Source organism: Oncorhynchus masou, chromosome 13 (assembly GCF_036934945.1).
Source record: "Oncorhynchus masou masou isolate Uvic2021 chromosome 13, UVic_Omas_1.1, whole genome shotgun sequence".
NCBI lineage: Eukaryota > Metazoa > Chordata > Actinopteri > Salmoniformes > Salmonidae > Oncorhynchus > Oncorhynchus masou.
The window spans coordinates 75885652-75913002 of record NC_088224.1 but is presented as its reverse complement, the minus strand read 5'-3'; the positions used below and the strand labels follow the sequence as shown (position 1 = coordinate 75913002).

Below are 27351 nucleotides of genomic sequence, written 5' to 3'. Positions count from 1 at the left end.
TTGTTGATGTTGTTTGTTTCATTGACTTTTGAGCCATATTAAGCCAGAAAGGATCCTACTTCCTGCCACCAGTGCAGTCCCAGGACACATCGTGGGGGTGAAGGGGGAGGCAGGGGGGCTTGATGGTGGTCTGAAAAAATGTATGACACTCGCAGAAATGCAGTGGTAGGAAATATACATTTGTGGTTAATCTTTTCATCACAAAACCGACTGATTTTGCCAACTACATTTCTTTGGTAAGATTAGAAAACCTAGGCATGACATGCCAGCAGCACACGCTGACACTACACATCCAAGTATTTTTTATTTCTTCTTATAATTTAAAAAAAAACTCTTTACGTCGAAAGCACACCATGCGATTATCTGAGGACAGCGCCCCGCACACAAAAGCATTACATACATTTTCCAACCAAGCAGAGGCATCACGAAGTCAGAAATAGCCATAAAATAAATCACTTACCTTTGAATATCTTCATTTGGTTGCAATCACAAGGGTCCCAGCTACATAACAAATGGTCCTTTTGTTCGATAAAGTCCTTCTTTATATCCCAAAAAAGTCTGTTTCATTGGCGCGCTAAACTCAGTAATCCACCAGTTTCCCTTGTTCAAAATGCATACAAATGAATCCCATAAGTTACCAATAAACGTCTTCCAAACATATCATACAGCTTTCCTAATCAATCCTCAGGTACCCCAATATGTAAATAAACAATCAAATTTAAGACGGAGAATACCGGAGACCATTACCGGAGATAAATAACAAAGTACGCGCAGTCAACGGGACGCGCAACAAACACTACAGCCAAAATGGGAGCCACTTACTAAAATTACAAATTGTAGCTCATTTTTCAAAAAACAAGCCCGAAACTCTTTCTAAAGACTGTTGTCATCTAGTGGAAGCCCTAGGAACTGCAAACTGGGAGGTCTTCCTATTATATTTGCATTGACAGCCATAGTAATCAAGGGTGAGCTGAATTTTTGTTTTCTGGATGGATTGTCCTCGGGTTTACGCCAGCCATATAACTTCTGTTATACTCACAGACATTATTTTAACAGTTTTGGAAACTTTAGAGTGTTTTCTATCCAATACTACTTATTACATGCATATCCTAGCTTCTGGGCCTGAGTAACAGGCAGTTTACTTTGGGCACCTCATTCATCCAAACTTCCGAATACTGCCCCCTAGCCCGAAAAAGTAAAGAACAAACATTGAACAAACATTGTACATTATTTTCAATGACGGCCTAGGAACAGTGGGTTAACTACCTTGTTCAGAGGCAGAACTACAGATTTTTACCTCAGGGACTCGATCTTGCAACCTTTCGTTGGTTACTAGTCCAATGCTCTAACCACTAGGCTACCTGCCTCCCACTTGTATATCCAGTAAATCTGACCAAATAATGAAAGACAATTATTGTAATTTTCAATTCTGTAAATTGAGTGTGGAATAGGTGAATAATGATTGTTGCCTATCAGCAATTACAAGCCACCGGGGTCTGACAACTTGGATAGAAAATTACTGAGGGTAATAGCAGACAATATTGGCACTCATATTTGCCATATTTTATATTTAAGCCTGCTAGAAAGTGTGTGCCCTCAGGCCTGGAAGAAAGCAAATGTAATTCCGCGACCTAAGAATAGTAAAGCCCCCTTTACTGGCTCAAATAGCCGACCAATTGGCCTGTTATCAACCCTTAGTAAACTTTTGGAAAAAATTGTGTTTGTCCAGACTCAATGCAATTTTACAGTAAACAAATTGATAACAGACTTCCAGCATGCTTATAGGGAAGGACATTCAACAAGCACAGCACTTACACAAATGACTGATGATTGGCTGACAGAAATTGATAATAAAAAAGATTGTAGGGGCTGTTTTGTTAGACTTCCGTGCGGCTTTTGATATTATCAATCATAGTCTTCTGCTAGAAAAACATATGTGTTATGGCTTTACACCCCCTGCTATATTGTGTATAAAGTCTAACCTGTCTAACAACACACAGAGAGTGTTCTTTATTGAAAGCCTCTCCAACACAATCCAGGTAGAATCAGGAATACCCCAGGGCAGCTTTCTAGGCCACTTAATTTTTTCAATCATTACTAAAGACATGCCACTGTGTCTATGGCTGTTCATCTTACACTCCTATCCCCTCCAACCGTGCTGGTCCTCTACCTGCAGGGTGGTTATTCATCTTACACCCCCAACCCCTCCAACAATGCTGGTCCTCTACCTGCAGGGTGGTTATTCATCTTACACCCCCAACCCCTCCAACCGTGCTGGTCCTCTACCTGCAGGGTGGTTATTCATCTTACACCCCCAACCCCTCCAACAATGCTGGTCCTCTACCTGCAGGGTGGTTGTTCATCTTACACCCCCAACCACTCTAACAATGCTGGTCCTCTACCTGCAGGGTGGTTATTCATCTTACACCCCCAACCCCTCCAACAATGCTAGTCCTCTACCTGCAGGGTGGTTGTTCATCTTACACCCCCAACCACTCTAACAATGCTGGTCCTCTACCTGCAGGGTGGTTGTTCATCTTACACCCCCAACCACTCCAACAATGCTGGTCCTCTACCTGCAGGGTGGTTGTTCATCTTACACCCCCAACCACTCTAACAATGCTGGTCCTCTACCTGCAGGGTGGTTATTCATCTTACACCCCCAACCCCTCCAACAATGCTAGTCCTCTACCTGCAGGGTGGTTGTTCATCTTACACCCCCAACCCCTCCAACAATGCTAGTCCTCTACCTGCAGGGTGGATGTTCATCTTACACCCCCAACCACTCCAACAATGCTGGTCCTCTACCTGCAGGGTGGTTGTTCATCTTACACCCCCAACCCCTCCAACAATGCAAGTCCTCTACCTGCAGGGTGGATGTTCATCTTACACCCCCAACCACTCCAACAATGCTAGTCCTCTACCTGCAGGGTGGTTATTCATCTTACACCCCCAACCCCTCCAACAATGCTAGTCCTCTACCTGCAGGGTGGTTGTTCATCTTACACCCCCAACCCCTCCAACAATGCTAGCTCTTCTCTGTCTGCAATAACAACGACAACATACAGGTCTTTCCATCACTGTATGATTTTTGTGTGCTAATGAACTCAAGCTTACGGACAATGTCAAATGTGATATAGCGAAGCACCTGAGTGAGTTGGGTGCACAATTACAGAGGTACTTTCCCGAAACGGATGACACAAACAACTGGATTCGTTATCCCTTTCATGCCCTTGCCTCCAGTCCACTTTACGATATCTGAACAAGAGAGCCTCACCGAAATTGCAACCAGCGGTTCTGTGAAAATGTAAATGAATCAGAAGCCACTGCCAGAATTCTGGATTGGGCTGCGCTCAAGAGTATCCTGCCTTGGCAAATCGCGCTGTTAAGACACCCTTAAGACAACCACGTACCAATGTGAGAGTTGATTCTCGGCCCTCACTAGCATGAAAACTAAATACAGGCACAGACTACGTGTGGAAAATTATTTAACACTGAGACTCTCTAATACAACCCAACATTGCAGATTTATGTGCATCCTTTCAAGCACACCCTTCTCATTAGTTATTCACTATTTTCATTGAACAAATAAGGTTTTAAATGTAAGGTGGTTAAATAAATATTATTATATTATTATTTATGGCCTGGTCCTATAAGAGCTCTTTGTTATTTCCGACGAGCCGGTTTGTAACAAAAACAGTCATTCTTATGTTTAATAAATATATTGTGTAGTGTGTGTGTGGCAGGCTTACAATGATGGCTAAAACAACATTTGAGAGTTGGCTGACCCTGGGGCTAGAGATTGGAGGTTGAATGTTTGAAGGGGTACAGGACAATAAAAACCACTACACTAACCTAATGTATCTCTCTCCTCTCCTTGTCACTACTCTAATGTAGCTTCCTCTCCTCTCCTTCTCACTACTCTAATGGAGCTTCCTCTCCTCTCCTTCTCACTACTCTAATGTAACCTCTCCTTCTCACTACTCTAATGTAACCTCCTCTCCTTCTCACTACTCTAATGTAACCTCCTCTCCTTCTCACTACTCTAATGTAGCTTCCTCTCTGTGACACTACTCTAATGTAGCTTCCTCTCCTTCTCACTACTCTAATGTAGTTTCCTCTCCTTGTCACTACTCTAATGGAGCTTCCTCTCCTCTCCTTCTCACTACTCTAATGTAGCTTCCTCTCCTCTTTTTGTCATTACTGTAATGTAGGTTCCTCTCCTCTCCTTCTCACTACTCTAATGTAGCTTCCTCTCCTTCTCACTACTCTAATGTAGCTTCCTCTCCTCTTTTTGTCACTACTGTAATGTAGCTTCCTCTCCTCTCCTTCTCACTACTCTAATGGAGCTTCCTCTCCTCTCCTTCTCACTACTCTAATGTTAACTCCTCTCCTTCTCACTACTCTAATGTAGCTTCCTCTCTGTGACACTACTTTAATGTAGCTTACTCTCCTTCTCACTACTCGAATGTAGCTTCCTCTCCTTCTCACTACTCGAATGTAGCTTCCTCTCCTCTTTTTGTCACTACTGTAATGTAGCTTCCTCTCCTCTCCTTCTCACTACTCTAATGGAGCTTCCTCTCCTCTCCTTCTTACTACTCTAATGGAGCTCCCTCTCCTCTCCTTCTCACTACTGTAATGTAGCTTCCTCTCCTCTCCTTCTCACTACTGTAATGTAGCTTCCTCTCCTCTCCTTCTCACTACTCTAATGTAGCTTCCTCTCCTCTCCTTCTCACTACTTTAATGGAGCTTCCTCTCCTCTCCTTCTCACTACTTTAATGGAGCTTCCTCTCCTCTCCTTCTCACTACTTTAATGGAGCTTCCTCTCCTTCTCACTACTTTAATGGAGCTTCCTCTCCTCTCCTTCTCACTACTGTAATGTAGCTTCCTCTCCTCTCCTTCTCACTACTGTAATGTAGCTTCCTCTCCTCTCCTTATCACTACTCTAATGTAGCTTCCTCTCCTTGTCACTACTGTAATGTAGCTTCCTCTCCTCTCCTTCTCACTACTCTAATGTAGCTTCCTCTCCTTGTCACTACTCTAATGTAGCTTCCTCTCCTTGTCACTACTCTAATGTAGCTTCCTCTCCTCTTTTTGTCACTACTGTAATGTAGCTTCCTCTCCTTCTCACTACTCTAATGTAGCTTCCTCTCCTCTTTTTGTCACTACTGTAATGTAGCTTCCTCTCCTTCTCACTATTTGAATGGAGCTTCCTCTCCTCTCCTTCACACTACTCTAATGTAGCTTCCTCTCCTCTCCTTCTCACTACTCTAATGTAGTTTCCTCTCCTCTCCTTGTCACTACTCTAATGTAGCTTCCTCTCCTCTTTTTGTCACTACTGTGATGTAGCTTCCTCTCCTTCTCACTACTCTAATGTAGCTTCCTCTCCTCTCCTTCTCACTACTCTAATGTAGCTTCCTTTCCTCTCCTTCTTACTACTCTAATGGAGCTTCCTCTCCTCTCCTTCTCACTACTCTAATGTAGCTTCCTCTCCTTGTCACTACTCTAATGTAGCTTCCTCTCCTCTCCTTCTTACTACTCTAATGTAGCTTCCTCTCCTTGTCACTACTCTAATGTAGCTTCCTCTCCTCTTTTTGTCACTACTGTAATGTAGCTTCCTCTCCTTCTCACTACTCTAATGTAGCTTCCTCTCCTCTCCTTCTCACTACTCTAATGTAGCTTCCTTTCCTCTCCTTCTTACTACTCTAATGGAGCTTCCTCTCCTCTCCTTCTCACTATTTGAATGGAGCTTCCTCTCCTCTCCTTCACACTACTCTAATGTAGCTTCCTCTCCTCTTTTTGTCACTACTGTAATGTAGCTTCCTCTCCTTCACACAACTCTAATGTAGCTTCCTCTCCTCTCCTTCTCACTACTCTAATGTAGCTTCCTCCCCTCTCCTTCTTACTACTCTAATGTAGCTTCCTCTCCTTGTCACTACTCTAATGTAGCTTCCTCTCCTCTTTTTGTCACTACTGTAATGTAGCTTCCTCTCCTTCTCACTACTCTAATGTAGCTTCCTCTCCTCTCCTCACTACTCTAATGTAGCTTCCTTTCCTCTCCTTCTTACTACTCTAATGGAGCTTCCTCTCCTCTCCTTCTCACTATTTGAATGGAGCTTCCTCTCCTCTCCTTCACACTACTCTAATGTAGCTTCCTCTCCTCTCCTTCTCACTACTCTAATGTAGCTTCCTTTCCTCTCCTTCACACTACTCTAATGTAGCTTCCTCTCCCCTCCTTGTCACTAGTCTAATGTAGCTTCCTCTCCTCTCCTTCTCACTACTGTAATGATGTTTTGAGGGGAAATAGAACACATCAGGGTGCTGATTCTCTCTGTGCTTTCTAAATAAATCTATGTGAGGATGGCCAGTGAAATGAACGCCATTGGCCTCTACTGTAGCCAGCGTTAGGAAACTAGCCCCCACCTACCCTGCTCTGGAGGCTTAGGCAGGTCAATACCCCAAGCCAAATGAGTTTAGAAATCAGAGAAGGGCTTGAAAGCTGCTAAGCACCCCCTCTCTCCACATGCACGCACACACTCTGTGTATGCATCACTCCCTATCTTTCACTCTCTCTCTCTCACTCACACACAAACACACACGCACACCTCAACCACTTTGCTCTACCTTCGAACCACGGCGAAGATAAGTGCAGCCTTTTCTGCTGAAACAGGAAGCCTCACCACCAATCTGTTGTCACCTGAGCTGTCTGTCTGGGTAGAGTAGTTACCAGAGGCTGCTACTCGCACGCTTCACTATGCTGCTGGAGCACACATCACTTAGCACACACACACACACACACAAAATCCAGATGAACCTGTCTTCCCCTTCCTCCACATCTTTGTACAGAACAGTCTGGCGTTGACACGCTGGTTGTGTTGGAACTCTCGTCTCTGCTAGTTTGTTCTAGTAATTACCTGCATGTTTATTGGCTCATCCTTCACCAGTTAGCATTAGTAGAAGTTTTGCATGAGTAAACACATCTACTTGTCCACACCACCTTAAATCCCCCAGTTGCAACTCTTCCTTTGACAGTTGTACCTGGCGCTGAGGCTGTGTCCTGGGAAGGCTTTGTTATTGTCTGGCAGAGTGATGTACAGCTTGTTTGTCTTACTCTGGGCGGGGGGATGAGGGTGGAGAGAGATGGACGATGTTGGAGGGTGGGGGTGGGAGAGGCAGGCAGGCAGGCAGCTCGTACCGGTTGGCCCTGGTGTAAGGCCTCCCTCGGCAGGGCTAGGTCAGACCTGATGTTCCCTTTTATTTTAATAATAATACTAATAATTATATACATTATTTGTAAAGCACATTTCATACAATGTTTTGCAGCCCAAAGTGCATGTTGAGACAGAAACAAATATTTGTATCTTAGAAGAAAGTTAAATGTGGTGCTGTGGCGTTCGTTACATTTTGTCAGCCGGTGATTATCAAGCAAATAACTGCCGGTCTCATTGTAATTGACCGTTAATTAACATAAACACATTAACATCTTCTGGCTTCCACACAAGCCACTGATGCAGACCTTTGGAACATCTACATTTTAAAAAGTTGAATAAATCCTTTTAATATAGCCTACATCACAATAAATCCATTATTTTCGACAGGTCTGAAGAAATATGATATGATGAAAATGTAGTCTATTTCAGAAGAACAGAATAGCATCCTCTGACATTATGTTAAGCCATGATCTGGCTATGCCATATGGCTGTGGGGTACACTAATTAATTTAGCAGAAAAGATTTGCTTAGAATCCTGTGGCATTATTTAATAGTATGAAGATTACAATTGAACAAAGCTGAATAAGATAGAAAGGATATTGCGTGGTTAATAAAGACACAGTTCCTCCTATATGCTTCAAATGGAGTTATTTATTCAACTTTACTTGTGATACAAACTTTTTTTTATACATTCTAGGGCTGCATGATGCGACTCTAATAAGGATTTGAAAAAAAGTCACATAAAAGACAGATGCTGGCACTAAGACCGCACTCAGTCAGCTGTATAAGGAAATAAGAAAACAGGAAACCACTCACCCAGAGGCGGCGCTCCTAGTGGCCGGAGACTTTAATGCAGGGAAACTCAAATCAGTTCTACCAAATTTCTATCAACGTGTTAAATGTGCAACCAGAGGGACAAAAAATTAGAGATCACCTGTACTCCACATACAGAGACGCGTACAAAGCTCTCCCTCGCCCTCCATTTGGTAAATCCGACCACAACTCTATCCTCCTGATTCCTGCTTACAAGCAAAAATTAAAGCAAGAATCACCAGTGACTCGGTCTATAAAAAAGTGGTCAGATGAAGCAGATGCTAATCTGTAGGACTGTTTTGCTATCATGAACTGGAACATGTTCCGGGATTCTTCGGATGACATTGAGGAGTACACCACATCAGTCACTGGCTTTATCAATAAGTGCATTGAGAACGTCGTCGCCACAGTGACTGTACGTACATACCCCAAACAGAAGCCATGGATTACAGGCAACATTTGCACTGAGCTAAAGGGTAGAGCTGCCGCTTTCAAGGTGCGGGACACTAACCCGGAGGCTTACAAGAAATGCTGCTATGCCCTGCGACGAACCATCAAACAGGCAAAGCGTCAATACAGGACTAAGATTGAATCATACTACACCGGCTCTGATGCTCATCTTATGTGGCAGGGCCTGCAGACTGTTACAGACTACAAAGGGAAGCACAGCCGCGAGCTGCCCAGTGACACGCGCCTACCAGACAAGCTAAATCACTTCTATGCCTGCTTCGAGGCAAGCAACACTGAAGCATGCATGAGAGCTTCAGCTGTTCCGGACGACTGTGTGATCACGCTCTTCATAGCCGACGTGAGTAAGACCTTTTAAACAGGTCAACATACACAAGGCTGCGGGGCCAGACTGATTACCAGGACGTGTGCTCCGGGCATGTGCTGACCAACTGACAGGTGTCTTCACTGACATTTTCAACATGTCCCTGATTGAATCTGTAATACCAACATGTTTCAAGCAGACCACCATAGTCCCTGTGCCCAAGAACACAGAGACAACCTGACTAAATGACTACAGACCTGTAGCACTCACGTCCATAGCCATGAAGTGCTTTGAAAGGCTGGTAATGGCTCACATCAACACCATTATCCCAGAACCCCTAGACCCACTCCAATTTGCATACCGCCCAAACAGATCCACAGATGATGCAATCTCTATTGCACTCCACACTGCCCTTTCCTACCTAGACAAAAGGAACACTTATGTGAGAAAGCTATTCATTGACTACAGCTCATCGTTCAACACCATAGTACCCTCAAAGCTCATCACTAAGCTAAGGACCCTGGGACTAAACACCTCCCTCTGCAACTGGATCCTGGACTTCCTGATGGGCTGCCCCCAGGTGGTGAGGGTAGGTAGCGACACATCTGCCACGCTTATCCTCAACACTGGAGCCCCCCAGGGATGCATGCTCAGTCCCCTCCTGTACTCCCTATTCACCCATGACTGCATGGCCAGGCACAACTCCAACACCATCAATATGTTTGCAGATGACACAACAACAACAACGACGAGACAGCCTATAGGGAGGAGGTCAGAGACCTGGCCAGGTGGTGCCAGAATAACGACCAAGACTGCACTTATTGATATGCATATGGTTACGTTATGCAATCAATTAGTGGGGAAACACCATTCTCAAAAGTGACCGCAAATGTGAATTATGCATGTAGTGCTTTATTATAAAGGTTTATTTTTATGGTGAAAATTACCTTCCCCAAACTTGAAACTCACACGCAGCCTTCTGTATGTAAAGCGGATTCATTTGGCTACATGAGGTGTAGAGTAAAAGAAAGCATGCGCTGTTTCTTGCCTTACTGCACACGTTGGGCATCAAGTGATAAGACATCATTCACAAGTGATAATACATCATTCACAAGTGATAATACATCATTCATAGGTGATAATACATCATTCACAAGTGATAATACATCATTCACAAGTGATAATACATCATTCACAAGTGATAATACATCATTCACAAGTGATAATACATCATTCACAAGTGATAATACATCATTCACAAGTGATAATACATCTATCACAAGTGATAATACATCATTCACAAGTGATAATACATCTATCACAAGTGATAATACATTATTCACAAGTGATAATATTATCACCCATCAGACTATTCTTAATTGAATCTTGTCTTTACATAAACTAAATAATATATGTGTGAAATTTGTTTGGGAGAAGACTAGTTGGAGAAGACGAGTTGCCGTGACTAAACAATGACATGGAATTTGACTGAAGTCATGGCTCATGACCACCAGTGTGGAGTTAATATGGTCACCATAACTGCCCTAGTCACATGTACTCTGGTATTTGGCCTTAAAAAGTTTGTTACATGCTTCAGTCATTTAGACACATGCAAAATGAAGCATCAAGTGTTGTGAAGTTTAGGCAACACTATGTGTTGTCTTTACAGTTCAGTAGACTCTGTACCTTTTGTGTTTGTCACTTTCAATGTCAAGTTTCTGTATGTATCAACACAGTGAGTAATGTTTGTTGAGAGATCACCACGCTCATTTAGTGACAAATATTTGTCACAGTGTAAAGAAGGCCATAGAATGCCAAAGCATAATTTCTAGATCCAGAAATGCAACATTGCGAGACTTCCGGGAACACTTGTGAAACAGACCACAGACCAGGCCAAGGTTTGGGGTTTTTGAAGTCAATGAGAGAAGTGCATTTTTTTCTCCTGAGTTGTTAAAGGCATAACCTAGATTCGAGCCAATGTCTTATGTAGTTGAACATGTTTAATACTCCAACCTTGTGAAAGTGACAAACTGACACGTTTTCATTTTCGTTAAAACAACTTTATATCGGAGGAGTGCCTTTGATTTGAAAGTGTGCCCATTTGACGCTAGACGACCGTTAGACCCGATGCCACGTTTCTACGCATCGTTGGCTCGGTTAGCTAGCCATCGTGCCATAACACTGCCTACAGGTGTGATCAGGGATTTCTCATGAAGAAACCGTTTTAGCCAATCTTCATATTGTACTGTCTTTCGGCATAGTGTGTGCTGTTTGTGTGTTGGGGCAGTTGGGGAGGGGATGGAATGCAGGGGGGGGGGTCACATGGGTTTCACCACACAGGAAGCTCATCTGTGTCCCGCTGAGTAAAGTCCCCAGAGCTATGGCTAGAAAAGAGAGCAGCGCCAAACCAACCTGTAACCTCGCTCTCGCTCTTCTCGTACATCAGAATGGGAGCGTTGGCCAACTGCTCCCCTAACACTGTGGCTTTGTGTCTGTCTGGGCTGTGGGTTCCTTTGTCAAACTGAAACATGCAAAACTCTGCACTGTGCAGTCTAATGGGACATATCGAATGATTAAACCCTTGAGTCATTGTTACAGTTGTTCTGTAACAATGCAAGTTGTTTGATGGGGCATAATTCATGCCCTAACATTACTGTGTAGTACAGTAGTGATCATCATTTTAGGGTTGCACTAGCAGGTTGTAAAGTGTTTATGACAGGGATATTACATTGTTATATAAACCTTGACAGGTTGATCGCCTCAGCTATCTTATGAAGCACTTGCTTTGTTCACTGTGACATAATCAATTGTCTTTCTTAGAGAGATCAACACTACACAATGTGTGGAAGATAGACAAATACATACCCAGTAAGGAGATACATAGATAGCCTGTTAGGAGAAACAGTTGAAGTCGGAAGTTTACATACACTTAGGTTGGAGTCATTAAAACTAGTTTTTCAACTACTCCACAAATGTCTTGTTAACAAACTATAATATAAACCACCCTGCATACCACTGCTGGCTTGCTTCTAAAGCTAAGCAGTGTTGGTCCTGGTCAGTCCCTGGATAGGAGACCAGATGCTGCTGGAAGTGGTGTTGGAGGGCCAGTAGGAGGCACTCTTTCCTCTGGTCTAAAAAATATCCCACTGCCCTGTGTAGGGTTCTGTCTTTCGGATGGGACGTTAAACGGGTGTCCTGACTGAGTACATTAAAGATCCCATGGCACTTATTGTAAGAGTAGAGGTGTTAATCCCGGTGTCCTGGCTAAATTCCCAATCTGGCCCTCAAACCATCACGGTCACCTAATAATCCCCAGTTTATAATTGGCTCATTCATCCCCATCCTCTCCCCTGTAACTATTCCCCAGGTTGTTGCTGTAAATGAGAACGGTGTTCTCAGTCAACTTACCTGGTAAAATAACGGTATAATAAACAAATCATTTTGTCATGTCGGTTAGGACATCTACTTTGTGCATGACACAAGTCATTTTTACAACAATTGTTTACAGACAGATTATTTCACTTATAATTCACTGTTTCGCAATTCCAGTTGGTCAGAAGTTTACATACACTAAATAGACTGTGCCTTTAAACAGATTGGAAAATTCCCGAAAATGATATCATGGCTTTAGAAGCTTCTGATATGCAAATTAACATGATTTGAGTCAATTGTAGGTGTACCTGTGGATGTATTTCAAGGCCTACCTTCAAACTCTGTGCCTCTTTGCTTGACATCATGGGACAATCAAAAGAAATCAGCCAAGACCTAGGACAAAACTATTGTTGACCTCCACATGTCTGGTTCATCCTTGGGAGCAATTTCCAAATGCCTTAAGGTACCACATTCATCTGTACAAACAATAGTATGCAAGTATAAACCCCATGGGACCACGCAGCCGTCATACCGCTCAGGAAGGAGACGCGTTCTGTCTCCTAGAGATGAACGTACTTTGGTGCAAAAAGTGCAAATCAATCCCAGAACAACAGCAAAGACCTTGTGAAGATGCTGGAGGAAACCAGTACAAAAGGCTCTATATCCACGGTAAAGCGAGTCCTATATCGACATGACCTGAAAGGCCGCTCAGCAAGGAAGAAGCCACTCCTCCAAAACCGTTGTAAAAAAAGCCAGACTACGGTTTTCAACTGCACTTGGGGACAAAAATCGTACTTTTTGGAGAAATATCCTCTGGTCTGATGAAACAAAAATAGAACTGTTTGGCCATAATGACCATCGTTATGTTTAGTGGAAAAGGGGGAGACTTGCAAGCCGAAGAACACCATCCCAACCGTGAAGCACAGGAGTGGCAGCGGGTGTTTGCTGCAGGAGGGACAGATGCAATTCACAAAATAGATGGCATCATGAGGGAGTAAAATTATGTGGATATATTGAAGCAACATCTCAAGACATCAGTCAGGAAGTTAAAGCTTGGTCGCAAATGGGTCTTCCAAATGGACAATGACCCCAAGCATGCTTCTAAAGATGCGGCAAAATGGCTTAAGGACAACAAAGTCAAGGTATTGGAGTGGTCATCACAAAGCCCTGACCTCAATCCTTTAGAAAATGTGTGGGCAGAACTGAAAAGGCTTGTGCGAGCAACGAGGCCTACAAACCTGACTCAGTTACACCAGCTCTGTCAGGAGGAATTGGTCAACATTCACCCAACTTATTGTGGGAAGCTTGTGGAAGGCTACACAAAGTGTTTGGTCGAAGTTAAACAATTTAAACGCAATGCTAACAAATACTAATGTTAACTTCTGACCCACTGGGAATGTGATGAAAGAAATAAAAGCTGAAAGAAATAATTATCTCTACTATTATTCTGACATTTCATATTCTTAAAATAAAGTGGTGATCCTAATTGACCTAAGACAGGGAATTTTTACTAGGATTAAATGTCAACAATTGTGAAAAACTGAGTTTAAATGTTTTTGGCTAAGGTGTATGTAACCTTCCGACTTCGACTGTAGATAGATAGATAGATAGATAGATAGATAGATAGATAGATAGATAGATAGATAGATAGATAGATAGATAGATAGATAGATAGATAGATAGATAGATAGATAGATAGACAGATAGATAGATAGATAGACAGATAGATACATAGATAGATACATAGATAGATACATAGATAGATACATAGATATATACACAGATAGATACACAGATAGATACACAGATAGATAGATAGATAGATACACAGATAGATACATAGATATATACACAGATAGATACATAGATAGATACATAGATAGATAGCCTGTTAGGAGATAGAACCAAGCCCTGTAAATACACCTCTCTAGCTCGTGGCTCTGTTCTCCTTGAGAAGCTGGCTCTGGCTAGCTGAGAGAAAGAAAGCCCTGACCTGGATCTGGCTAGCTGAGAGAGAAAAAACCCTGACTCTACTCTGGCTAGCTAAGAGAAAGCCCTGACCTGGCTCAGGCTGCTTACAACAAGGCCTTGAGGCACTGTGACATCACACCACCAATCTAGCTGTCCAGTCAATTGCCATGCAGGAAAAAGCTCAAAATTCAATGTTGAAATACTCCCTCAACCCAGTTACCAGAACTACTGCTGATGGCTGCACAGTGCACACACACTGGGCAATGTACCCCTTTTTGCTTAGCCTGAGGGGTTTGAAGTGGGCTGGTTGACCACTTGCCCTAGATTGAGAGAAGATGCCTCTGTTCTCCGGCTAGAGACCGTTTAGCTGCTGTTATTACCGCAATCTGTGTGTTGTCTTTAAGGAGAACCTTCAGCTGCTCTCAGACAGTCTCTTCCTTCACAGTGTTTGACAGTGTGTGTTTCTGAGTGATGTCTAGTCTGAAACAGCGCCATGGCCATTATGACACCAGTCAGCCTCTCTTCCTGAGTCATCATTTGTTTAATTTGGCTGTGTCCCGGGCGGCATCATGGGGCCGGGACAGGGACAGGGGTCCAGTCCAGCCTCGCCTCCCTCTCTCTCCTGCCCTCCTCCCCCTTCATCTGTCTGGAACTCCATCCCCTGCTAATCCCAGGCTAATGCCTACTAATACTACTGTGCACCGCAACGCTCTTTCTCCCTCTCTCTATCTCTCTCTCTCAGCCCAGCACCGTGCCCCATCACACTGCCACCATGGCAACACACACACACAGTGATGTAACACACACACACACAAAGCAGTCTCCTCTGCTCTCTTCTCCCTCTTCTCTGCTCTCTTCTCCCCCTCTCCTCTGCTCTCCTCTCCTCTGCTCTCATCCCCCTTTCCTCTGCTCTCCTTCTCCTCCCCCTCTCCTCTGCTCTCTTCTCCCCCTCTCCTCTCCTTCCCCTCTCATCTGCTCTCTTCTCCCCCTTTCCTCTGCTCTCCTCTCCCTCTCCTCCCCCTCTCCTTTCCTCTGCTCTCGTCCCCCTCTCCTCTGCTCTCCTCTCCCTCTCCTCTGCTCTCCTCTCCCTCTCCTCCCCCTCTCCTCTCCTCTGCTCTCGTCCCCCTCTCCTCTCCTTGGTGATTGTGCTGGGTGAAACACAGCGGAGGGAATAATGTGTGAGTGACAGAAAGTCATCTCCTGATGAGCGTGAATCACCAGTCGGGGCTTGCATCTGCTCCTACCGGCAAAACCTAATCAGGGAAAACAAGCGATTAACGGTGTGCTTTTTCAATCAACTTTGTTGAGTTTGATAGAGAGGGAGAGAAAGAACAAGAGAGAGAGAGAGAGAGCAGGGGATGGAAGGGGGCAGGGAAAATAATTAGAGTGTAAAAATAACTTGCTCATTGTTCTTCTGGGCCCACCTCCTCGTAGAGATAAGCACACGGCTATCATTTGAAGGATCCCTTTGGCAGCAGCGTGGAAGACATGTGGAAGTGAAGGAGAGATTTGTAAAATCATTGGCTGTGGCTGGCTTTGATGCCACAGATAAGATCTAGGACTCAATTCAATTGAATCCACATTGCAATATGCACGCAGTAGCCCTTGACTTTTTCCCATTGTCACATAACATCACGTCGTGTTTTTTGGTGCTGTACAAAATTAGTACTACCAGGTAGATGTTTCTTCTGAGTGTCAAAACTGTCATGTTGAATGTACAATTCATGATATCATTATCCAAGGTGTTTTCACAGTTCTTAAAATCCCAATGTAATAAAAACAAGGCCAGCATTGAAAAGCTTTATTTGGTTAAGTTGACTGTCTGTGTGACTATTTGACTGACTGTATGAGATTTCCTGTCTCTGCAGCCATCCCTTCCTGTCCTGTACACCCTGTCCAGCCAGGCCACCCACGAAGCTGTCCACCTCCTGTGCAGGATGCTTGTGTTCGATCCGGTGAGTTGTGTGTGTGTGTGTGTGTGTGTGTGTGTGTGTGTGTGTGTGTGTGTGTGTGTGTGTGTGTGTGTGTGTGTGTGTGTGTGTGTGTGTGTGTGTGTGTGTGTGTGTGTGTGTGTGTGTGTGTGTGTGTGTGTGTGTGTGTGTGTGTGTGTGTGTTCCTGCGTGCGCCTGACTGCCTGTTGGGAAATAGACCATTATACTCCACAGTAATAGGATGCAATTTCTGCCTCACCAAAGAAAATAAACAAAAAATAATCTCCTCATTACAAGTAATGGTTCAATGGCTAAATGGCCTGCAGATTGGACACCATATGTTGAGATGTAAAAAAAAAAAAAAAAAAAAAAAAAAAAAGGTACTCTACCCAAAAGTTTTGGCTCCTACTTACACAGACTGAAGCAGCTTTTTGGCTTTCTGACTGAATAATTATTTTCCTAAAATGTATGAGTATACCTTATGTTACACAGACAGTCTTTGCATCACTTCTGTACAGTACAGTACAGTCAACTACAATACACATATGAATTCCACATCCTAGGGTGTCGATTCTGAACAAAGGGAACATGGGGAAGGTGGTGGTAACCCTAGACACTATTGTCACTGAATATAATCAACAATCCAACTTTGGATTGAATGAAATTTCCTTCAATGGCAGGCTTTCACCTCTGGCCAGTGGCCAATCCAGGGTGATGGACAGCCAGCATGTAAGACTGTTCCCCCAGTGCAAATGTCTCCAAGTCCAACCCCTATGCTGACCCGTTGACGCTTATTCACTGTCTTATAAACAAAGAGAGGTTGATTAACTTTGCCGCATTCTCTCCCCCGACCCACATATTTATTTATTCATTCACTTAGGAGATTATTAAAAACATTCATGGGCCTGTGTGTGTGTGTGTGTGTGTGTGTGTGTGTGTGTGTGTGTGTGTGTGTGTGTGTGTGTGTGTGTGTGTGTGTGTGTGTGTGTGTGTGTGTGTGTGTGTGTGTGTGTGTGTGTGTGTGTGTGTGTGCGTGCGTGCAGAAACCCTACTAGAAGCTAGAGTTGACAGATCACACACGGTGGTGTTTAATGGCCTCTTCTGACTGCTTGGGAAAATAAGATGAAGCTCTGTCACTAACAGATTAATAGGAGTCTGACACATGGTAATAATGGGGGCCAAAAACATTGAGTTATCAGGGCCTACTGAATACAGGGTTGTCTCATGGATATCTGTAATGTGGAAATAAGCAGACCTTTCTTTTCGGACATCTTTATCCAGACCAGTTTCTCTCCCCCTTCGTTTCAAAGTCTGGCACCTGTCAGTGGGATATTGCTGACTAGTCAGTTGGTTATTGAGTTGAGGCTGATTTGATTTGATTCCAAGGTCTAGTTTTAATGTGGGGTGTCCTCAAAATGTGCAGTAGCCTGTTGTTTATGAGAGACTGCAAACACTTTATTAAACAGACCATTTGATTTAGAGGGATTTCATAGTCCTGTATGTATTACATCAGTGTGTGTAGTCTGTGTACATCAGTGTGTGTAGTCTGTGTACATCAGTGTGTGTAGTCTGTGTACATCAGTGTGTGTAGTCTGTGTACATCAGTGTGTGTAGTCTGTGTACATCAGTGTGTGTAGTCTGTGTACATCAGTGTGTGTAGTCTGTATAAATCAGTGTGTGTAGTCTGTGTACATCAGTGTGTGTAGTCTGTGTACATCAGTGTGTGTAGTCTGTGTACATTAGTGTGTGTAGTCTGTGTACATCAGTGTGTGTAGTCTGTGTACATCAGTGTGTGTAGTCTGTGTACATCAGTGTGTGTAGTCTGTATAAATCAGTGTGTGTAGTCTGTGTACATCAGTGTGTGTAGTCTGTGTACATCAGTGTGTGTAGTCTGTGTACATTAGTGTGTGTAGTCTGTGTACATCAGTGTGTGTAGTCTGTGTACATTAGTGTGTGTAGTCTGTATACATCAGTGTGTGTAGTCTGTGTACATCAGTGTGTGTAGTCTGTGTACATTAGTGTGTGTAGTCTGTGTACATCAGTGTGTGTAGTCTGTGTACATCAGTGTGTGTAGTCTGTGTACATCAGTGTGTGTAGTCTGTGTACATCAGTGTGTGTAGTCTGTGTACATCAGTGTGTGTAGTCTGTGTACATCAGTGTGTGTAGTCTGTGTGTGTAGTCTGTGTACATCAGTGTGTGTAGTCTGTGTACATCAGTGTGTGTAGTCTGTGTACATCAGTGTGTGTAGTCTGTGTACATTAGTCTGTGTACATCAGTGTGTGTAGTCTGTGTACATCAGTGTGTGTAGTCTGTGTACATCAGTGTGTGTAGTCTGTGTACATTAGTCTGTGTACATCAGTGTGTGTAGTCTGTGTACATCAGTGTGTGTAGTCTGTGTACATTAGTCTGTGTAGTCTGTATACATCAGTGTGTGTAGTCTGTGTACATTAGTCTGTGTACATCAGTGTGTGTAGTCTGTGTACATCAGTGTGTGTAGTCTGTGTACATCAGTGTGTGTAGTCTGTGTACATTAGTCTGTGTACATCAGTGTGTGTAGTCTGTGTACATCAGTGTGTGTAGTCTGTGTACATTAGTCTGTGTAGTCTGTATACATCAGTGTGTGTAGTCTGTGTACATCAGTGTGTGTAGTCTGTGTACATCAGTGTGTGTAGTCTGTGTACATCAGTGTGTGTAGTCTGTGTACATCAGTGTGTGTAGTCTGTGTACATTAGTCTGTGTACATCTGTGTGTAGTCTGTGTACATCAGTGTGTGTAGTCTGTGTACATCAGTGTGTGTAGTCTGTGTACATCAGTGTGTGTAGTCTGTGTACATCAGTGTGTGTAGTCTGTGTACATTAGTCTGTGTACATCAGTGTGTGTAGTCTGTGTACATCAGTGTGTGTAGTCTGTGTATATCAGTGTGTGTAGTCTGTGTACATTAGTCTGTGTACATCGGTGTGTGTAGTCTGTGTACATCAGTGTGTGTAGTCTGTTTACATCAGTGTGTGTAGTTTGTGTACATTAGTCTGTGTACATCAGTGTGTGTAGTCTGTGTACATCAGTGTGTGTAGTCTGTGTACATTAGTCTGTGTACATCTGTGTGTAGTCTGTGTACATCAGTGTGTGTAGTCTGTATACATCAGTGTGTGTAGTCTGTATACATCAGTGTGTGTAGTCTGTATACATCAGTGTGTGTTTGGCCCTCCCCCAGTCGAAGCGGATTTCAGCGAAGGATGCCCTGGCCCACCCCTACCTGGACGAGGGCAGACTGAGGTACCACACCTGTATGTGTAAGTGCTGCTACACCACCTCCTCTGGTCGCGTCTACACCAGCGACTTCGAGCCCGTCACCACACCCAAGTTCGACGATGGCTTTGAGAAGAATCTGACCTCTGTCAGACAGGTCAAAGGTGAGTCTGTCCACCAACCAGCAGAGTGCAGAGTTTTGCTGTGGGAATTAGCCTTTTCAAGTTTTGTTTTTATTGTTTTATCCTGTGTTTTAGCCTATCTAGCTCATCCATTGTTATTCCCTTCATGTTACCGGGTTATGTTTTTCCACTGGGTTTACAAAGAGAGGCAGCTTTAGCTAAAGCTAATGGGTTCAATGGGTGATAAATAGACATTCATCCATTGCTTACATGGTGAAAGTCTTATCCCAACTTAACCTCGTACCACAATTATTGTGAAACTGGCAGCTTTACAGACACCTGAGGTCCTAATTTAATCCAATCACCCCTGAGACCATGTGCAGATCATGCCTCTGTATGTTAAGGCGTCCTCATGCTTCCAAGCCGAAACAGTTCGGAAGAGTTTGTGCATATATTATGATAACATAAGTCTGTAGCCAAAGTCTACGCCCCTTTGTCACTGATTGGTCAACAGTAGGGATTCTTCAATAGTTTTTGTTGTCATACAATGAGAGACGACTTGTTTTGATGTGTATCTTTTAAGTGAGAAATACTGCACCAAACATCTTAGTTAGATGTAAAATTGAGCATCTAAAATCTTGTCGTGTCTTTGGCTATGCCGGATTAATTGCTATGACATGCTATTCTATAAAATAATTTCTCTGTAATTAATATCACCTGATTGAGCTAATCATATAAATGTAATTAACTAGAGAGTCGGGCACGACAAAATAATATTTATAGAGCTGTTATCTTCCGAATAAACTCTTAAAGATTTAGCAATATTTTACATCAATAGTAGTCAACATTAATCGTCATCCTACTTCAGTCTCATATTCTGAAAGTTGTAAATTCTTGGTTATCTGCAAGAATCCTGGCTAACAAGTTGAATCAGCAATACAAAATTGGGTTTAATTATTTATTTACTAAATACCTAACTAATCACACAGAATTACATATACAAAGAATTAATTATACCTGGAGAATTCTTTACGTCATAGGAAACGTCCCTAGCAGGCGGAACAGATATGGCAGCTTGTTACACAAAGGAAAAGGGGCGGGGTTTGAGTGAAGGAGCGGGAAGACTGAGGAACAAAGGGGAGAAGTGATGTCTCTATCGTAAATACAGTATCTTATGCACTCTAAATTACCGCCCATTTGGAAAAGGAAAATTCAATAAATATTTACTCTGAGCTGCACTTCAGTAGGTTGGTGGTAGATGGAAGACCATGTTGCCAAACCGAGTCCTTTGTCCTTTGAAGAATGTCTCTGGTGGTCACTTGAATAAGTTGTAGTAACTTCGTTGTGTGGTAGAACGCCGTTGTGTGGTAGATGGGATACTCTGTCTGTTCCTTCCTAACCTGCGTTTGCAGCTGCGGTTGCTAACTCAACGGCTAGGGGGTATCACTTCTGTCGTGAATAAGAGTTCAAAGTTCATACCGTTCGCAACCAAAGCTCATGCTGATGTTGGCTTCGTTCTGTAGTTTTTTCTGAACCATTCTGACATGGGATCGTCATCTCATGTCCGCGGAACAGATAGTTATGTTGTAGTCAAGAGCTTATATAGGAAGGAAGAGGAGGGTGTGTTTGAAAAGTTTTACAGCCTTTGTCCCTTCACAGCCACTGATTGAGCAGCCCTATCTTATGAAAATCCAAATCTCACATTTTAGAAGCTAAAATCACATTTTATCCCATCACAAATAATGTCATATTCAAACATTTAAATTGAACAACAATTCCATGTGAATCTGATAACTCTGATGTATAGACTTTCCATTGTGGAGTTTATGGCATCTTATCATTGATGAGAATGTTTCAGATGACAACCGAACTGACATCGTATTCATTAAGTACCACCGTATATGTTCAATAATTCGGATTACCAGAATATAGTTCATTTTGCCCCACATACTGATGTTCCCAGAATCTCTATGTTAACCAAGGGTTTTTTAAATGTAACCTCAGTACGTTAGAGAAGAGAAAGGGGGGAAGAGGTATTTATGACGGTCATAAACCTATCCCCCAGGCCAACTTCATGACAATCTCCTCTGCAAAAACGTCAAAATTAATGACAGATTTCTTGAGTTATCCTACATTAATACGGACTATTCTGAGGAAGTGTATACTGGCGTCTCAAAATGGATAAACAGTACTATTGCCTATTTTTTCTAGTTTTTCAAGTGAAGGTCTTTTAAGGGAGTTTGCGAGCACACTTGTTCGGTACACTTGCAGAGTTCGGCTAGGCGCCAGTGAAACTGAAGCTTGCTGACGCCTTTAGTCACATCCCTAGAAGCACTCCCTCTCGTTTAGATGTTTGTTCTCTCTTCCTCACCCTCCCTCCCTCCTCTCTCTCTCTGCGGGAAGAGCCAGATCAGTGGTGGCCTGTTCTGTCAGCAGGTATTAGTGAGGATGTCTTCTAAACGCAGGCTTACTCTGGTGGATGGTCGAAATAAACCTGGCCTTCCTCCCTCCTCCTTCTCCCTCATCCTACTTCTCCCTCCCTTTCCTCTTCCTTCCTGTCTGGTACTTATTTCAACTATTTACCTGGTCCTAATTCGTAGCTAGGCAACAAAGCTTGTTTTAATGAATCCCAATGAAGCTAAGTAATCAGTAGATCATTGTAATGCAACTAAAAGGGAAAGGGGGATACCTAGTCAGTTGTAAAGGGGGATGCCTAGTCAGTTGTAAAGGGGGATACCTAGTCAGTTGTAAAGGGGGATACCTAGTCAGTTGTAAAGGGGGATACCTAGTCAGTTGTAAAGGGGGATACCTAGTCAGTTGTAAAGGGGGATACCTGGTCAGTTGTAAAGGGGGATACCTAGTCAGTTGTAAAGGGGGATACCTAGTCAGTTGTAAAGGGGGATGCCTAGTCAGTTGGAAAGGGGGATACCTAGTCAGTTGTAAAGGAGGATACCTAGTCAGTTGTAAAGGGGGATACCTAGTCAGTTGTAAAGGGGGATACCTAGTCAGTTGTAAAGGGGGATACCTAGTCAGTTGTAAAGGGGGATACCTAGTCAGTTGTAAAGGGGGATGCCTAGTCAGTTGTAAAGGGGGATACCTAGTCAGTTGTAAATAAAGGGGGATACCTAGTCAGTTGTAAAGGGTGATGCCTAGTCAGTTGTAAAGGGGGATACCTAGTCAGTTGTAAAGGGTGATGCCTAGTCAGTTGTAAAGGGGGATACCTAGTCAGTTGTAAAGGGGGATACCTGGTCAGTTGTAAAGGGGGATACCTAGTCAGTTGTAAAGGGGGATACCTAGTCAGTTGTAAAGGGGGATGCCTAGTCAGTTGTAAAGGGGGATGCCTAGTCAGTTGTAAAGGGGGATACCTAGTCAGTTGTAAAGGGGGATACCTGGTCAGTTGTAAAGGGGGATACCTAGTCAGTTGTAAAGGAGGATACCTAGTCAGTTGTAAAGGGGGATACCTAGTCAGTTGTAAAGGAGGATACCTAGTCAGTTGTAAAGGGGGATACCTAGTCAGTTGTAAAGGAGGATACCTAGTCAGTTGTAAAGGAGGATACCTAGTCAGTTGTAAAGGAGGATACCTAGTCAGTTGTAAAGGGGGATACCTAGTCAGTTGTAAAGGAGGATACCTAGTCAGTTGTAAAGGGGATACCTAGTCAGTTGTAAAGGGTGATACCTAGTCAGTTGTAAAGGGGGATACCTAGTCAGTTGTAAAGGGGGATACCTAGTCAGTTGTAAAGGGGGATGCCTAGTCAGTTGTAAAGGGTGATACCTAGTCAGTTGTAAAGGGGGATGCCTAGTCAGTTGTAAAGGGGGATGCCTAGTCAGTTGTAAAGGGGGATACCTTGTCAGTTGTAAAGGGGGATACCTAGTCAGTTGTACAACTACCATTTTACCATGGGATTTCAAAATAAATACCCTGGTTATTTCTAAGTGAAGATCCACACTTCGAAATAGATCTAATTTCAAACAAGCAGTAAATACTGTATGATACAATAAGTCAACCCTGGTTAAAAACCTTACTGTGAAACTCAGTGTAACTGTAAAGAGTGTGTTGGGTTCGTCTCCCTGAGCCTGTCTCTGTCTTCCACAGAGATCATTCACCAGTTCATCCTGGAGCAGCAGAAGGGGAACAGAGTGCCGCTCTGCATCAACCCCCAGTCAGCCGCTTTCAAAAGCTTTATCAGGTAAAACTAGAGGCCTCTGCCGGTGGATACCACTGGATTCCTCATTGTTTTTTATTTTTGTAATTGAGCTAGTTTGAAAGCTAACCACTTCTTAGAAACTTGATAGCTTGTTAGATGACATTTACCCGACTCGACCTGGTCCTGTGAGCATGTCAGCTTCCTTTCTCTTACCTGATCTGCCTGCCACACCTTGGTACCTGTGTCCTCCTGTGTCACAACGAGAACAGTAACAGTCCATTCCATTGGCCAGCTTTCCTCACTGGCAGCCAATAAAGTGTCTTTCTCCTTGCAGCTTGTTATTACCCTGCTTAAAATATCTGATTTGTGAGTTTCGCTCCTGCCTCCAGCCAGCCAACATCCTGAGAGTTATTGTTAAGGATTTGGTGCATTAGTTAATTGCTTTTTCCTCTGCAGTAGATGCATGCTGCTCACTAAACAGAAAGTGGTGCTGCGGCAGTGCCAGTGACTGACCATACCGTTCCATCTCTCCCTGTCCCCTCATCTCTATGTGTCCTCTTTTGTTCTTTCTTTCACTCATCTCCCTCGCTGTCTCTCTCTCTCGTCTCTCCCTGACAGTTCCACTGTGGCCCAGCCCTCTGAGATGCCCCCGTCCCCCCTGGTGTGGGAATAGCTGCTGTCTGGGCCACGACCCTGCCCATGGCCCGCGCTGGACTACTGAGGACAAGATGAAGAAACCCCCACCCTGCGTAGCATTTCACTGGATTCTAGGACTAGCAATGTCCTCTGTGTGTGTACTGTAATACTAACTAACTATGAAGTTTTAAAATCAACCCAACCAACCACTGCTGACTGGGTTATGGAGGGACTTTTAGAGTGTGCTATGTATACAAGTGTATACCCACACTGTTCTGTAGATGCAAACCCACTAATGAATGCACACACACATGTGCATACAAACATTGTGCAGAGGTGGTATAAGGGCCACCCTCGTGGGCTTGAAAGTGTGTGTAAAGCCAGGGATGAGACAGAGGTAGTATGCTTACAGAGAGTCCTCGTAGTCTCTGCCTGCAGTCCCAGAGGACAACGCACAGCTCCCATCCACTTCCATACATGCATAGTCATCACTTATTTATTAAAGGAGGGAGACGGGGTCCGGTATAGGTGTTGTTTTTAAGTATAGAACGAGATTTAAGACTGTACCTTCTCACGCTAGCTAACCCCCCCCCCCCCCCCCCCGAGAAATCATAGATTTCAATTAGAGATAAAGCTTTTTATTTATTTGTAGTGTACTGTTAAACAGTATAGTCAGAGGGTTTCATTGTCTGTTTTTGTTACATGTTCTTCTGCTCCATTGCTGTTTGTTCTATGCCTGCTTTCCCCCGGGTTAGAAGTCAGTATTTGTGAAGAGATGTGTGCTCTGCATGCCACTTGGTTGCGATACATATGGCGAGAACCCCTCACACGGCACACCCACTCGCACACCTAACCCAAATGTGGGCATGTGGAAGTATGGCACTGTGTCAGTATTAGCTGGGTAAAATGAGGTAACCCTGGAATGTGGTTGCTTCAAAGAATAGACTATTAGTGCGAAGAGCCACTGAGAGCTGAAGTACTGTAGCATGACGGGGGACAGAGAGGCAGTAGTTTAGGGTACATATTAATGTTGTGGTATTCTGCACATGTTTTGTGCTACAGTAACAAGAAGGCCATGTTGGGGTGCTACTCGTTACATTTTCTCTCTGGAGACTCTGAGATACCGAATTCAAGTAATCTGCTGTTAGACATACTGTAGCATATGAACAGGCATGTTAAGAGTATAAAGGATACAGACATTCACTGGTTCCCCTACCATGTCTGCTGAATCTATAGTCCTACCATACACTGTATATCAATGTTCTGTCAATACATACCTAGTTGAAGACAGACAAGCAAAATAATACGAAGATCAGCCAAACCAAAATAATGAAATTATTCTATAGAGAAAGCGAAACCAAGATTTAAAAAATAGATGTTTGATGATACGAGGGGATGTTGCCATTCCTTGAAGACATTAATTTCAGTAGGGTTCCAACAAGAGGGGTGGGTGCGTGTTGCTTATACGTGTGTCCTGTCACATGCGAATGAGAAAGTTTAACTAACTACAGTGAGTTGCTTTGGTGAGGGTTTGTCACCTTGACACCATTCCCTTGATAAATAGATATATTAGGTCTACTTTAAGCCTCACTCCCCAAAGCAATGTTTCATGTTAACCACACCTGCACCTACGCCAATAAAATAAACTCTCAGAAGAAAACAATTTAATATATTTTTTGATTATTATTTTTTAGTTCTTTCAATCAACATTCTATGGAATGCTTTCTCATGATTCACAGAATATGTAAATACATTAAAAAAACGAATAGATTTAAAACGAAATCTACAATGGAGGGAAGAAAACAAAGAAATGAAAAGTCAAAACAATACTGCTGTATAGAAGGTGTATTAGCCTGCACATTTTTAGGGCTGTGCATTTTATTTTATTTTTGAGACTTGCATATAAATGTATATATTTTATTTGGTCTTTCATTTGTTTTCCCCTGTACTAGAGTGTGTAGAAGACAAAAATAATCCAAAACAAAAGTGATTCAGAAAACAAATGAAAAAACACATAACCAATTATGTTAATTGTGTCTTGTGTGTACTGCAGAGCTGTGGATATATTGAAGTAGAAGGCTTTTTCTTATTATTATTATACTACTATTATTATTATTATTATTATATTATTATTTCTTTTACCTTAGAGAAACACTTTACTATTGTGTTTATATGTATATAAAGGAATCACAATGTTGGTCTCTACCTCTTGAGCTCAATTACTTAGTTTGTCTACCTCCACAAGTTTATCATTTCATGTGGAGAATTACAAATAAAACTTGAATGTCCCTTCCAGCTTTTATATTGAAATAAATAAAAAACGCGCAAGTTTCTTCTTCACTCATTTGAAAAACTATTTAAAATCTGCCAGAGGTGGGATCCATCCTATCATGTCATTGTATTAAAAGGCCCTAACATTAGCCAAGCAATTACAGACTGTTAGTTGACATTGAGTCATATATTTGATAGGTTATGACCCCCCCCCCCCCCCCTCGTTTCCCTGTGTAATATGTATGTGAAGATGCTAGTATCTTTTCTTCAAGAGATTTTGTGTTGAAATTAAGTACAAAAACCCACTGATGCTAATTTTAAATGTGTACAAAAAATAACGCAGACTAACTTGAACTCTGCAACTGATATTTGGGCAAAATTTGGATAGATGTGCTGTCACACATTTTATAAGATATTTGAAGTTTATACTCAGAGGTAATGTAATTTTAATACAATTTACGATAAATATATCTATAAAGCTCTGCTTACAAGGACCTTAAAGCCAATGTGAAGTTGAGACCGGAATTGACTCCTCGGATGTGCTCACGTGTGTGTTGGGAAAAATGGCTGGTTTCTAAAAGTGTAGATTTGAAGTACAGTGGTGAAACTCATTAAATGTGACCTTTAAAGAACGTCAGTGCTGTGGCTTTTATTCTTCTTCCTGCTTCATTATAGACCGAGACTGTCGCGTAGAGTATGTAGATCATGTATTATACATCATGTCTGATTTCATCCTGGTTGAATGGGTGGTCTCGTGTGGCTCAGTTGGTAGAGCGTGGAGCTTGCAACGCCAGGGTTGTGGGTTTGACTTACAACTTACTGTAAATCGCTCTGGATAAGAGCATCTGCTAAATGACTAAA

General features: G+C 42.9%; 1 protein-coding gene across 1 annotated transcript in view; it reads left to right on the top strand.

Annotated features, from left to right (window-relative positions):
* The window catches only part of LOC135553072 (serine/threonine-protein kinase NLK-like), a 94208-nt gene extending 67086 nt beyond the window's left edge, over positions 1-27122 (top strand). Inside the window, exons 8-11 of the mRNA XM_064985162.1 lie at positions 16008-16094; positions 19282-19480; positions 23532-23625; positions 24202-27122. Of these exons, the coding sequence (XP_064841234.1) occupies positions 16008-16094; positions 19282-19480; positions 23532-23625; positions 24202-24256 (435 nt within the window). The 3' untranslated portion in view covers positions 24257-27122. The remainder of the gene's footprint in view (positions 1-16007; positions 16095-19281; positions 19481-23531; positions 23626-24201) is intronic.
* The last annotated feature ends 229 nt before the right edge of the window (positions 27123-27351 follow it).